The sequence below is a fragment of the Syngnathus floridae genome, chromosome 3, assembly GCF_059516105.1.
Source record: "Syngnathus floridae isolate MCC-2025c chromosome 3, RoL_Sflo_1.0, whole genome shotgun sequence".
In the NCBI taxonomy this organism is placed as follows: domain Eukaryota; kingdom Metazoa; phylum Chordata; class Actinopteri; order Syngnathiformes; family Syngnathidae; genus Syngnathus; species Syngnathus floridae.
The window spans coordinates 4,477,107-4,491,120 of NC_142415.1; the positions used below are offsets into that span (position 1 = coordinate 4,477,107).

General features: G+C 45.2%; 1 protein-coding gene and 1 long non-coding RNA gene across 4 annotated transcripts in view; one reads left to right on the plus strand and one right to left on the minus strand.

The window, feature by feature from the left end:
* Positions 1 to 14,014, minus strand: part of ccdc102a (coiled-coil domain containing 102A) — a 153,677-nt gene that overhangs the window by 22,062 nt on the left and 117,601 nt on the right. For all 3 annotated transcript variants that reach the window (XM_088371592.1, XM_088371590.1, XM_088371591.1), the window contains one exon: positions 9,979 to 10,149. In XM_088371592.1, the coding sequence (XP_088227718.1) occupies positions 9,979 to 10,149 (171 nt within the window). The remainder of the gene's footprint in view (positions 1 to 9,978; positions 10,150 to 14,014) is intronic.
* Positions 9,323 to 10,927, plus strand: LOC148400122 (uncharacterized). Its single transcript, XR_015857613.1, has 2 exons — positions 9,323 to 9,547; positions 10,027 to 10,927. It is a non-coding gene; the product is annotated as an uncharacterized LOC148400122 (long non-coding RNA).

Sequence of the window (14,014 nt, forward strand, 5' to 3'; positions counted from 1 at the left end):
GATACATCACTGATAACACAAAAGAAATGTTTATCTAGACTTTCTCTCTGACACCTGCCTTCTCCTGCATTACAGTTAATGAACTTGTGAACAATTTTAACACTGAAGTTAAAAATTTTATCGATACCATTGCACCAGTAAAGTGATCTCTGGCAAGAAGAAATCTCCATGGAGAAATGACACCCTGGTTAGAATCGGTAAAACAGAATGCTGAAAAGCTGAACGTAAGTGGCCAAAAATAAATCTCCATGTTCATTATGACATCTATAAAGAGAAACTTCATATTTATGATCTGGAATTCAGAAGTGCAAGGCAGTCCTTTTTCTGACATCATCTCCAAAAACAATAATTCACATGCCCTGTTTGCTACTGTCGACAGGCTAACAAACCCTCCTGTTTCAGTAGCCCCTGAACTTTTATCCACTAGGGCAGGGGTGGGCAAACTTTTTGACTGGCGGGCCGAATTGGGTTCTAAATTTTCACCGGGGGGCAGAACCAGGAGCAGATGGATGGTTGTGTGAAGTAATAGAAATAATGTACCGTATTTTTCGGACTAAAATTAGTTCCGGAATATAGGTCGCATTAGCCATAAAATGCACAATAACGTAAAAAAAAACATATATAAGTCGCTCCGGAGTATAAGTCGGGTTTTGGGGGATTCGACAAAATCCAACACCAATAACAGACATGAACGAGCAACAACAGGCTAAGCGATAGGTATGTTAACGGGACATAAACACAAATGAAGAGCTGAGAACGGGCCTGACGTAAAATTCAGAGTTATTCAAATAACTATTACATAAATAACACGTTTATAAAACCATCTGTGTCACTCCAATTCATTAAATCCATCAATTGTCCTTTATGTCAACAATGGGTGCGCGCCACTGACGGCGCTTGCACTTCAAAATATTCCACAGGCCCATAGAGCGATATATAAATTATGTATCAAATAACTATTATATAAGCAATAATATTATCAAACCATCTGTGTCACTCCAAATCATTAAATCCATCGATCAAATTCTTCGTCCTTTGTCAACAACGCCGTGCGTGCGCCCTGACGTCAGCCTCGTTGTTATTCCACAGATCTAGTATATAACTACATTGTAGCGTTAACAAAGTACAAGGAAAGACGTGGGTTTGGTAAATGCCTCTTTATTTAACAAAACAAGAGTTCAATGATCCAACAACTACTGAACTCTAACGATAAAAACATATACAAAATGCTACATTAAATAAAATATATCAAATAATTATAACATAAATAGTTCACCGCCACACGGCCCCAAGCATCGGTGTGGACTTTCAGGCGTGTGGCGGTGTGGACTTTCAGGCGTGTGGCGGTGTGGACTTCCATCCCGGGAGGTGGCACTTCCAGCCACGGAGGTGGAAGAGAGCTCTATAGAATAGGACCGGGCTAGCGTAAAAGCCATGTCCGAGCCCCGTTCACCGTCCCCGGACAGCCACCCGGACGAACGCCGGCCCCCAACTTCCATCCACGGAGTGAAAGAGAGCTCCGTAGAATTGGACCGGGCGTAAAGTAAAGCATAGATATTCAAAAAAGCTTTTTGAAAACAAATGCATTCATTAAGAGCATTAAAAAATATTTCACCAAAAACTACTATCAGTGATTCTCATTAAATACGACACTGTTATTATCAATAATAGTTTCCATCACTTCAGCGTCTGCAGGTCAGATTTATGAAATATGTTTATCTATCCATCGATCCATCCATCCATCTTCTTCCGCTTATCTGGGGTCGGGTCGCGGGGGCAGCAGCTTCAAGAGGGACTCCCAGACTTCACTCTCCCCAGCCACTTCATCCAGCTCATCCTGGGGGATCCCAAGGTGTTCCCAGGCCAGCTGAGAGACATAGTCTCTCCAGCTCGTCCTGGGTCGTCCCCGGGGTCTCCTGCCGGTGAGACATAACCAGAACACCTCCCCAGGGAGGCGTCCAGGAGGAATCCTGATGAGATGCCCGAGCCACCTCATCTGGCTCCTCTCAACGTGGAGGAGTAGTGACTCTACGCCGAGTCTCTCCCGGATGACCGAGCTTCTCACCCTATCTCTAAGGGAGAGCCCGGACATCCTGCGGAGATGCTTGTACATGGAGGCGGAGAACATGGTCCACTCGGACTCAATGTCCCTCGCCTCCCCCGGGACGTGGGAAAAGCTCTGCCGTAGGTGGGAGTTGAAGCTCTTCCTGACAGGGGATTCTGCCAGACGTTCCCAGCAGACCCTCACAGAGCGTTTGGGTGTGCCAGGTCGGACCGGCATCTTCCCCCACCATCGGAGCCAACCCACCACCAGGTGGTGATCAGTTGACAGCTCCCCCCCTCTCTTCGCCCGAGTGTCCAAAACATGCGGCCGAAAATCCAATGACACGACTACAAAGTCAATCATCGAACTGCGGCCTAGGGTGTCCTGGTGCCAAGTGCACACACGGACACCCTTATGCTTGAACATGGTGTTCATTATAGAAAATCCGTGTCGAGCACAGAAGTCCAATAATGGAACACCGCTCGGGTTCGGATTGGGGGGGCGTTCCTCCCAATCACGCCCTTCCAGGTCTCACTGTCATTGCCCACGTGTGCATTGAAGTCACCCAGTAGAACAATGGAGTCCCCAGAAGGAGCGCTCTCCAGCACTTCCTCCAGGGACTCCAAGAAGGGTGGGGAATCTGAGCTGCCGTTTGGTGCATAGACACAAACAACAGTCAGGACCCGTCCCCCCACCCGAAGGCGGAGGGAGGTTACCCTCTCGTTCACCGGGGTGAACCCCAATGTGCAGGCGCACAGCCGGGGGGCAATAAATATACCCACACCTGCTCGATGCCTCTCACCGAGGGCAACTCCAGAGTGGAAGAGAGTCCAGCCCCTCTCGAGAGGGCTTGTACCGGAACCCAAACTGTGCGTGGAGGCAAGTCCGACTATGTCTCGTCTGAACTTTTCTGCCTCGCACACCAGCTCGGGCTCCTTTCCAGCCAGAGGGGTGACATTCTATGTCCCAAAACCCACCTTCTGCAGCTGGGGATCAGACCGCCAACGTCCCTGCCTTTGGCCGCCGCCCAGCTTACGCTGCACCCGACCCCTTTGGCCCCTCCCACAGGTGGTGAGCCAATGGGAAGGGGGACCCACGTTTCCTTTTCGGGCTGTGCCCGGCCAGGCCCCATGGGCGAAGGCCCGGCCACCAGACGTTCGCCTTCGAGCCCTGGCTCCAGGCCTTGCTCCAGAGGGGGGCCCCGGTGACCCGCGTCCGGGCGAGGGAAAACGAAATCCATTTATGTTATTCATTAAAAGGGGCTTGTGTGAGCCGTGCTTTGTCTGGCCCCTCACCTAGGACCTGTTTGCCATGTGTGACCCTACCAGGGGCATGAAGCCCCCGACAACATGGCTCCTAGGATCATAGGGGCACGCAAACCCCTCCACCAGGATAAGGTGACGACTCACGGAGTGTTTATCTAATGAGGTGAAATCACATCAAACGGCAAACATTCTGACTAAATACATTATCTCAAAGAATCAGTGAAATAATACATCTTTCCCTTTTTTCCTAGTGCATCATGGTCTGCAGTGAAATTTGTTGTGGTAATTCTTAGGATAGAGGTGAGGTGTCGGCCCGTTAACCTAGATCTGTGACGGGCTTTGTTGACGTTCATGTGGCTGAATGTCTGCTCACACATGAAAGTCGAGCCAAATTGTCCACTCTGTTTGTTTAAACACTCGGCACTCAGTGTCCACCTTTCTTTTCCTCGGGCCACTCATTTTAATGGAAGGATTCCACGGGAAGGTTTGTGGGTGGCATTAATGTAAAACTGTATCTGAAAGCTCAGCGTGCAAATTCCGAGAATGCTGACGTCCTAGCCCACACTCTAAATTCGGCACTGATGTAAATAGAGCGCGGAGTGCGCTGGGTCCATACTTCTTAGTATGTACACGCACTTGTGTGTGCACCGAGCTTTCTGACACGGTTTCCGGGAGCAAATGCGCGGGCGGGCGCTTCCCCATCTATTGCGGAAACATAGTAATTGCATGGAAAATGACCGAGAAGAAGATTTAATCATACAATTTATTCAGGTTTGGCGGGCCGGATTAAACGGCCCCGTGGGCCGGATGTGGCCCGCGGGCCATAATTTGCCCATGTCTGCACTAGGGCCTGCAATGAATTTGCCTCCTTCTTCACTGACAAAATTCTGAAAATTAGACAAACGGTCACTACCTCCATTGCAGGTACAGGATATGTGTCGGCCCAGTGTGAACCCAAAATCACTTATGGGCTTATAAATATAAATTGACGATCGAAACAACGAAAAGGAAGCTGTTGCTCTGAAAAATATAATTTAAATTTGCCGCGCAGACGAGTTTGACTGCACCGAGCCGCCAGCCGTAAGTGACGTCTCATGACGTCTCAAGTTGTACGGGTTTAGCTTCAGTGAATGTAAACAAAAAGATGAGAGGGGCCAGCGCGGAGACGTCGGGCCAGGCTTGCGGCCAACCCAGCTCGCCCAGCCGTGCCTTCCATTCTCCTGGCATACGTTCGTTCGCGGGACGACAAGATGGGTTGCGTTCGCCTGATAGGATCCACTAACCAGACAGTGCGTGCCTGCTGTGTGCTCGTGTTCACAGTGGCCTGGTTGACTGTCATCTTTCCGGACTCTGCTGTGCATCGGGAGCGGCTAGCGTGCTATCACTCTTATTGTTCATTGTTGTTGACTTATTTTTCCTGTGTTGTTTACTTGTATGTGCGTTGTGAACTCTGTCTTGTCACCCTGGGATAGTGAGAAACGTAATTTCGATCTCTTTGTGTGTCATGCGGAGGAATTGACAATAAAGGAGACTTTGACTTTGAGACTTTGACTTTGAAAAGTATGTCGAAGCATGACGGGAAGGGCACAATTCAAAAAACGTGCTCAGCTCGTCGAAAAAATGCGATTTAAGCAATAAAATTTAAAATGTGCCTAAAACCTAAACCAAACGCTCCAGATGTTCATTTCTTCATGCGCAGTGGTCAACTCGGCACTCTAAAGCCTCCTGAGAACTTTTTACTATGCCAACCTAACCACAGTGACGGGAGAGGCACAATTCAGAAAACGTGCTCAGCTCGTCGAGAAAATGCGATTTAAGCAATAAAATTTAAAAAAGCGCAAAAAACCTAAACCAAACGTTGCGGGTGGTCATTTCTTCATGTGTCGTGGTCAACTTGGCACTCTAAAGCCCCCAAGAGCACTTTTTTCTATGCCAACCTAACCAGAGTGACGGGAGGGGCACAAATCAGAAAACATGCTCAGCTCGTCGAGAAAATGTTATCTAAGCAATAAAATTAAAAATGCGATTTAAACCTAAACTAAACGCTGCTGATGGTCATTTCTTCATGCGCCGTGGTCAACTCTGCACTCTAAAGCCCCCTCGAGAACCTTTTACTATGCCAACCTAACCAGAGTGACGGGAGAGGCACATCTCAGAAAACGTGCTCAGCTTGTCGAGAAAATGCGATTTAAGCAATAAAATTAAAAATGCTTATAAAACCTAAACCAAACGTTGCAGGTGGTCATTTCTTCATGTGCCGAGATCAACTCGGCACTCTCTAGCCACCAAGAGCCCTTTTTACTATGCCAACCTAACCAGAGTGACGGGAGGGGCACAATTCAGAAAATGTGCTCAACTCAGCCCAAGTGAACTGCTAGATTCATCATATTCTGCGTCAAAAGAGGTTTCTGAATCGGATAAAATGATGCTAATATTGCCGCTAGAAACGGAGCTGTCGCTATTGTTAGAGATTTGCTCACTCCAACTTATTTTGCAAGAACCACACGGGAGACAAGCAAGTCCTTTTAGACACCTGCAGGTGGAGAGTTCACTCGCTCAAGGAATGAAGTCTGAAGCCTCCTTCCTGCAAGTGGATACTTATTAAGAGAAACAGAGTGGGGGTATGGGTAGGCTGGCTAGAAAGCCCTTGTCCTCTAGTCTAAACATGTCAGGGGATGTTTTACGACCTTGTGATAAGGAGGACAAGGTAAGGTATTTATTACCTGTTGCATTCCAACATAATCCTATGATAAAGATAACCTGGAAAACCCTAACATCTATCATCTGCCATGTTGTTTGGGTTTGTTGAGATCCGGATGTACAACTTGTGACGTCACAGTAATGGCGCCACCAGTGTGGCTGCGTGCGGAACCCGATCGATAAACTGGCATTTAATTTTAGCTTTATTCTTAGTAATCGGTGTCCATTTTTAATTTCCAATGCGGCAAATGTATTCTCTTTATACATTCTATCAAATTCCATTCTAACTGAAAAAAGAAGGGATGTCTCTCGGCCTTTAAGTAAAATAATTGAAAACGTTGTTTTTAAGCAGCTGACTAATAATGGCACTACACAACTGTTTCGATGTCTTTCAGTCAGGTTTCCGACTGCACCACAGCACTGAGACGGCTCTCGTGAAAGTCTTCAACCATATTCATTTAAACACAGACAGTAGCAAAAACTCAGTCTTAGTATTACTGTATCTCAGTGCTGCATTTGATACAGTTGACCACAACATATTACTAGAGCGTCTGGAAAACTGGGTGGGACTTTCTGTGGTTTGAATCCTACTTAAAGGACAGAGACGACTTTGTGTCTATAGGTAACTACACATCTGATCATACAAACATAACCTGTTGGGTCCCCCAAGGTTCAATCCTGGGGCCTATACTATTTAATATTTACATGCTCCCACTAGCTGAGATTATGGAAGAAAACAAAATATGTTACCATAATTATGCGGGTGACACACAAATGTATATCACCATATCACCAGGAAATTATAATCCCATACGAACACTGATTAAATGCATTGAACAACTCAATGACTGGATGTGCCAGAACTTTCTCCTATTAAACAAAGAGAAAACTGAAGTAATTGTTTTTGGAGCAAAAGATGAATGATTAAAAGTCACCACTCAGCTTCACTCAGTGATGTTAAAGCTCACAAACCAAACTAGAAATCTTGGTGTAGTTGTGGACTCAGACTTGAATTTCAACAGTCACATTAAAACCATTACAAAGTCAGCCTCCTACCACCTGAAGAACATATCAAGGATTAAAGGCCTTATGTCTCAGCAAGATCTGGAAAAGCTTGTCCATGCTTTTGTTTTTAGTAGACTTGACTATTGTAACGAGGTTTTTACAAGCCTTTCTAAAAGGGTCAATCAGACAGCTGTAGCCGATTCAAAATGCTGCTGCTCGAGTTCTCACTAAAACAAAAAAAAATACCATATTTTTCGAACAATAAGTTGCGTTTTTTCATAGTTTGGGTGGGGGGTCGATTTATACTCAGTAGTGACTTATACGGGAAATTATTCACAAATTTTCAAAATTCAAAAATCCGCGATGTAGTGAAACTGCGATCAACGAACCGCGATGTATCAAGGGATTACTGTAATCTGAACTGCAACTGCCACGCAGCGCATACGCTACGCAAAGGACAAAGGATTCGATCACGGGATTTAATGACTTGGAGTGACAGAGATTGTTTGATAAAATTGTTGTTTATAATTATATTGGCCTGTGGAATATTTTGAAGTGCAACCGCCGTCAGCGGCACGCACCCGACCGGCATTGTTGATATAAAAGACGATCGATGGATTTAATGATTTGGAGTGACACAGATAGTTTGATAATATTATTGCTTATATATTAGTTAGTTGATATATAATTTATACATCGTTATATGGGCCTATGGAATAATTTGAAGTGCAACCGCGGTCAGTGGCGCGCATGCGGCATTGTTGACAAAGGACGATCGATGGATTTAATGATTTGGAGTGACACAGATGGTTTGATATTAATATTGCTTATATGATAGTTATTCGATATATAATTTACCGTATTTATTCTAATTATCACCCAGGGTGATAATTAGAATAAATTATCTAATTTAATTAGATAAAAATTTATCTACCCCAACGGGGGGTGGGCGATTAATAGAGAACACTTTTGTCCGATCGCCAAGGGGCACTGAAATGTATATATGTATATTTTCCTTATGTAGTATGCAATACTTGCATCTCACTGGTGTTCTTCACACTAGAACAGCGGGCTTTCTGATCTACCTCTAACAGCGGGGTGCGTCAATTGACGCTCCATCGATGCGACACGTTACCGTCACACATCACATGTTGCGCACGTCATGTTATCGCGATCATCTTGTTCGAGCGCACACCCCGACAATGTAATTGTGTGAGGATATTGTAGCGGAGTGACGAGTGTAATTGTATCATAGTTTATGGAGAAAAACAATTTAAAAGGGGCATTCGACGTGCTGTTAAATCAGTCATATTTAAACTTGTGCAATGACGTCGGCATGCGGTCGCGGAGGAAAACGTAAGTTTTGGGGGGAATTTTTAGCAGCATGGGCGATAATTAGCAGTATCAATGTTTATATTTTATGTCATCACTAACACACACTGGGCGATTATTAGAATATGGGCGATAATTAGAATAAATACGGTACATATCGTTATATGGGCCTGTGGAATAATTTGAAGTGCAACCGCCGTCAGCGGCGCGCACCCGGCACTGTTGACATAAAGGGCGATCGATGGATTTAATGATTGTTTGATAAAGGTGTTATTTATGTTATAGTTATTTGGATAACTGTCAATGTTACGTCAGGCCTGTTCTCAGCTCTTCGTTTGTTTATATCACGTTAGCATACCGTATCGTTTAGCCTGCTGTTGCTCGTTCATGTCTGTTTTTGGTGTTGGATTTTGTCGAATAAATTTCCCCCAAAATGTGACTTATACTCCGGAGCGACTTATATGTTTTTTCACTTTATTGTGCATTTTATGGCTAATGCGACGTATATTCCGGAGCGACTTTTAGTCCAAAAAATACGGTAGCTCATATCACTCCAGTTCTGTGGTCCTTACACTGGCTTCCTGTCTGCCAAATAATTAATTTTAAAATACTTTTACTGGTTTATAAGGCTCTCAATGGTCTAGGGCCCAAGTATATTTCTGACCTGCTGCTCCCTTACGAACCATCCAGATCTCTCAGATTGTCTGGCACAGGTCTGCTCTCTGTTCCCAGAGTCAGAACTAAACAGGGAGAAGCAGCGTTCAGCTTCTATGCTCCAAATATTTGGAACAAACTTCCAGAGACATGCAGGTCTGCTCCAACTTTCAATGTATTTAAGACAGAACTGAAGACTTCTTTGTTTGCTGCTGCCTATTGCTGATTTTACCTTAACTTATACTGCACTGTTACTCCATTCCTGTTTTATTTTGATTTTTACTGATTTTAATTTTAATCAATTGTTTTTAATGTTTTTTAACTGTGCCTTGATGCTTTTAATGTTTTTGTTTTCTCTGATGCCTTTCATGTCTTGTGTGAAGCACTTTGGATTCCCTTATTGCTGAAAAGTGCGATACAAATAAACTTGCCTTGCCTTGCCTTTGTAAACAACTTGCGGTCACATGCAGCTTTCAGTACAGTGCTGCTTATGTATGGAAAAAACCAAGATTTTCCCCACATTTTTGCTGGCGAGGCTTATAATCAGGTGAGGCTTCTAGTCCAGAAATTACGGTTCTTATTTTCTACACTGGTAACGTGCCGAGACAAACAGGGTATAGCAGAGCAAAGGAGACAAGGCAGGGAGAGGGGGGGTGGCTGGTGCGTTGGTTCGGAAGTCAGAAATTGGTTCATAAGTAGATACAAAAACATCGCGAGGCTCCAGTTCGTATCTTGAAATGTTTGTAAGTATAGGCGTTTGTAAGTCGAGGTATCTATAATCCTGAATGGCTAGTAAGTCTGGGAAACCACTAGTCAAAAGTGGTTGGTGAGTAACAACATTTATGTCAAGCCCGAGTCATATGTATTGGTGAAGTAGACTGAGGTCAGAGATTTGTATTTGGGCATAACACAATTATTAAAGTCGCTGTTCTGCAATCTTAACATTCAAACAAAACATAACAAAGATTCAGTTCTTACCTCATCTTCAGCCTGTCCTAATCCTTTCTTTAACTCTTCAACCCGCAGTCGCAGTTTTTTTACTTCAGCTTCATGACCCTCCACCCTCCTGTTTGCGTGGGCAAGCTCTGCTGTCTTGTCCTGGAACTGCTTCTTCAGCTTAGCATGAATGTGCCGAAGATCAGACAACTCCTGAATACACATAAAAGGAACCAAAAGTGAGGCTAATGACTTAATAGAGCATCTACTACAGCAGACATGGGCAATCTGGCCCGCCAAACCTGAATAAATTGTATTATTAACCTTTTTTTGTCACTTTCCCTGCAATGACTGCGTTTCCCCAGTAGATGGGGAAACACCCGTCCACACATTTACTCCCAGAAGCTGTGTCAGAAAGCTCAGTGCACACTCACAAGTACGCTTACATGCTCAGTAGTACGGACCCGGCGCAGGCCACGTTCTATTTCTATCAGTGCTGAGATTGCATTTCGAGTGTGGGCTGTTACGTCAGCATTCTCGAAATTCGCGCGCTGAGCTTTCAGATACGGTTATACGCCAAAGCCACCCACAAACCTTCCCCTGGAATCCTTCCATTAAAATGAGTGGTCCAAGGAAAAGAAAGGTGGATACAACCGTCATCCGATTGTTTAAAAAGGAGTAGACAATTATTTGGCTCGAACTACGTGTGTGAGCAGACGTTCAGCCACATGAACATGAACAAAGCCCATCACAGATCTAGGTTAACAGACCAACACCTCGGCTGTATACTAAGAATTGCCACAACAAATTTTACTCCAGACTATGATGCACTCGCAAAAAAGGAGACCAACAACACTGTTCCCACTGAAAATGAAGGGGAGTTACTATAGTTTGTTGTAAAAAAAAAACATTTTCAAAATAATTTGTGCAAATAGCAGGGGTTGAAACTAGCGACCATTCTCATTTTCAAACAATGCAGGATGCTCAAGAACATTGACACACCACCTGTTTGCGACTAATCTTAACTTTTAAAGTTCTTAAGCCCCCCTTTAAGAAAGTGTTTCCTGTTTCCTCACCTCTGTCACCAGGTGTTTGTGAGTTAAAACTCTGCTCTGATTTTCAGATATCCGTCACCATTTTGCCATTTTGATTTCTTTATTACGTTATTTATATGTACTATTCTTTCACTGATTCTTCAAGATGATGTATTTGGTCAGAAGGTTTGCCGTTTGATGTGATTTCGCCTCATAAGATAAACATCTTTCATTATCTTCACAATCATCTTTTATTAAATCTGACCTGCAGGCACTGAAGTGATGGAAATTGTTATTCATAATAACAGTGTCGTATTTAATGAGAATCACTGAGTTTTTGGGTGAAATCTATTTTTTAATGCTATTAATAAATGCATTTGTTTTCAAAAAGCTTTTTTTGAATATCCATGTTTTACTACCTACTAAAGGCCAAAACCTTTTATGCAATGACCTTTACATGTTTTTTATATTACTTCACACAAACACGACATCCAACTGCTCCTGGTTCGGCTCCTCGGTCCAAATTTAGAACCCAATTCGGCCCCCCTGTACTAAATAGTTTCTGAGTGGTCAGACATCATGCATCCATTCTAGGCAAATGCAGTCTCTCAAACAGTGAATTCCTTCAATGACATTAAGTCACCTATGTAGCTTTTATAGCACTTTTCTACCTAAAATCCATCCATCCATCCATCCATCCATCTTCTTCCGCTTATCCGGGGTCAGGTCGCGGGGGCAGCAGCTTTAGGAGGGACTCCCAGACTTCCCTCTCCCCAGCCACTTCATCCAGCTCATCTGGCTCCTCTCAACGTGGAGGAGTAGCGACTCTACTCCGAGTCTCTCACGGATGACCGCGCTTCTCACCCTATCTCTAAGGGAGAGCCCGGACATCCTGCGGAGAAAACTCATTTCGGCCGCTTGTATCCGAGATCTTGTTCTTTCGGTCACGACCCATAGCTCGTGACCATAGGTGAGGGTAGGAGCGTAAATCGACCGGTAAATTGAGAGCTTTGCCTTTTGGCTCAGCTCTCTCTTCACCACAACGGACCGGTACAGGGTCCGCATTACTGCCGACGCTGCACCGATCCGCCTGTCGATCTCACGTTCCATCCTCCCCTCACTCGTGAACAAGACTCCAAGATACTTGAACTCCTCCACTTGGGGCAGGATCTCATCCCCGATCCGGAGTGGGCATTCCACCCTTTTCCGATCGAGGACCATGGACTCGGATTTGGAGGTGCTGACCCTCATCCCGACCGCTTCACACTCGGCTGCGAACCGTTCCAGCGAGAGCTGGAGATCACGGCCTGAAGAAGCCAACAGCACCATGTCATCTGTAAAAAGCAGAGACGCGATGCTGAGGTCCCCAAACCGGACCCCCTCAACGCCTCGGCTGCGCCTAGAAATTCTGTCCATAAAAATTATGAACAGAATCGGTGACAAAGGGCAGCCTTGGCGGAGTCCAACCCTCACTGGGAACGAATCTGACTTACTGCCGGAAATGCGGACCAGACTCTGGCATCGGTGATACAGGGACCGAACCGCCCTTATCAGTTGGCTCGGCACCCTGTACTCCCGAAGCACCCTCCACAGAACCTCCCGAGGGACACGGTCGAACGCCTTCTCCAAGTCCACAAAACACATGTGGACTGGTTGGGCGAACTCCCATGCACCCTCGAGGATCCTGCCGAGGGTGTAGAGCTGGTCCACTGTTCCACGGCCAGGACGAAAGCCACACTGCTCCTCCTGAATCCGAGGTTCGACCTCCCGACGGACCCTCCTCTCCAGCACCCCTGAATAGACCTTACCAGGGAGGCTGAGGAGTGTGATTCCTTCTACCTAAAAACATTTTCTACCTAAAATGTTCATATATATTTATATACCCAGCGAGGGTTGGACTCCACCAAGGCTGCCATTTGTTACCGATTCTGTTCATAACTTTTATATATAAAAATATATATAATATCACACACACGCACACACTGGCTTTCCAACAACTGGAGATGAGTATATGATCTAGGGCCTTATGGGTTTTGCCATCATTGCTGTACCATATCCATTTGTGTATATTCTTCCTGGGGAACCATGTATCCGCGATAGACAGACCTCCATCATTGCATAGGTGCTGGAGGCGGACTCCGTTGTTGGTGGTGATGGGATCTGGGGATTCTGGGCCAATGACATTTTTGGTCTGCGGGTCCCTTGAGGTGGACGAGACAGTGGCGTTAAAATCTGCTAGCACAATAATGATGTCATGTGGGGGTATCTGCTGGATGACCAGATGTAGCTGATCAAAGAAAGCATTCTTGTCATCTGCGACCTCTGTTGGTGCGTCGGCGACAACGACTGACATCTTGCCGTGTTGGTGTTGGAAACGGGCAGTTAGTAGTCATTCGCTGACTGGGGTCCAAGGGATTTCCTAACCTGACACGGCATTGCTAGGGTGACGCCATATAGCCCTCTGTTATCTTTTGAGCCGCTCCAGATGTAGCTATGGTCACCCTCTTTTTTCTCGCCACTATCGCACCAGCGTAATTCACAGAGTCCCGTGATAGAGATGCTGTATCGAGACAGTTCACGAGATAGAAGAGCGGCGTGACCTGTTCGTTTGCACATTCCATGTAGCAACACGGAAGGGATGTCGGAGATTGATAGATCGTAGGTCAGGAACGGACGGGGTTGATACTTTGGGTCAGTCCGGCTAATTCTGATTGGTTTCGTAACAAAAGGGTTTTTTCTCTGGACTAGGTTGTTAGCCCACTGCCAGATAGCCAGCTGGGGGGGCTGCCCCCTTGGGGCCTGCTGGCCTGCCCTGAATCATTCTTCGTCAGGCCCCTTGCCTGAGACCAGTTTGTCATGGGAGGCCCTACCAGGAGCTGAAAGCTCCAGACAACATAGCTCTCCTCCACCACGATAAGGTGATGGTTCCCGGAGAGGTATACTATATATATATATATATATATATATATATATATATATATATATATATATATATATATATATATATATATATATATATATATATATATATGGTTTTTTTTTTA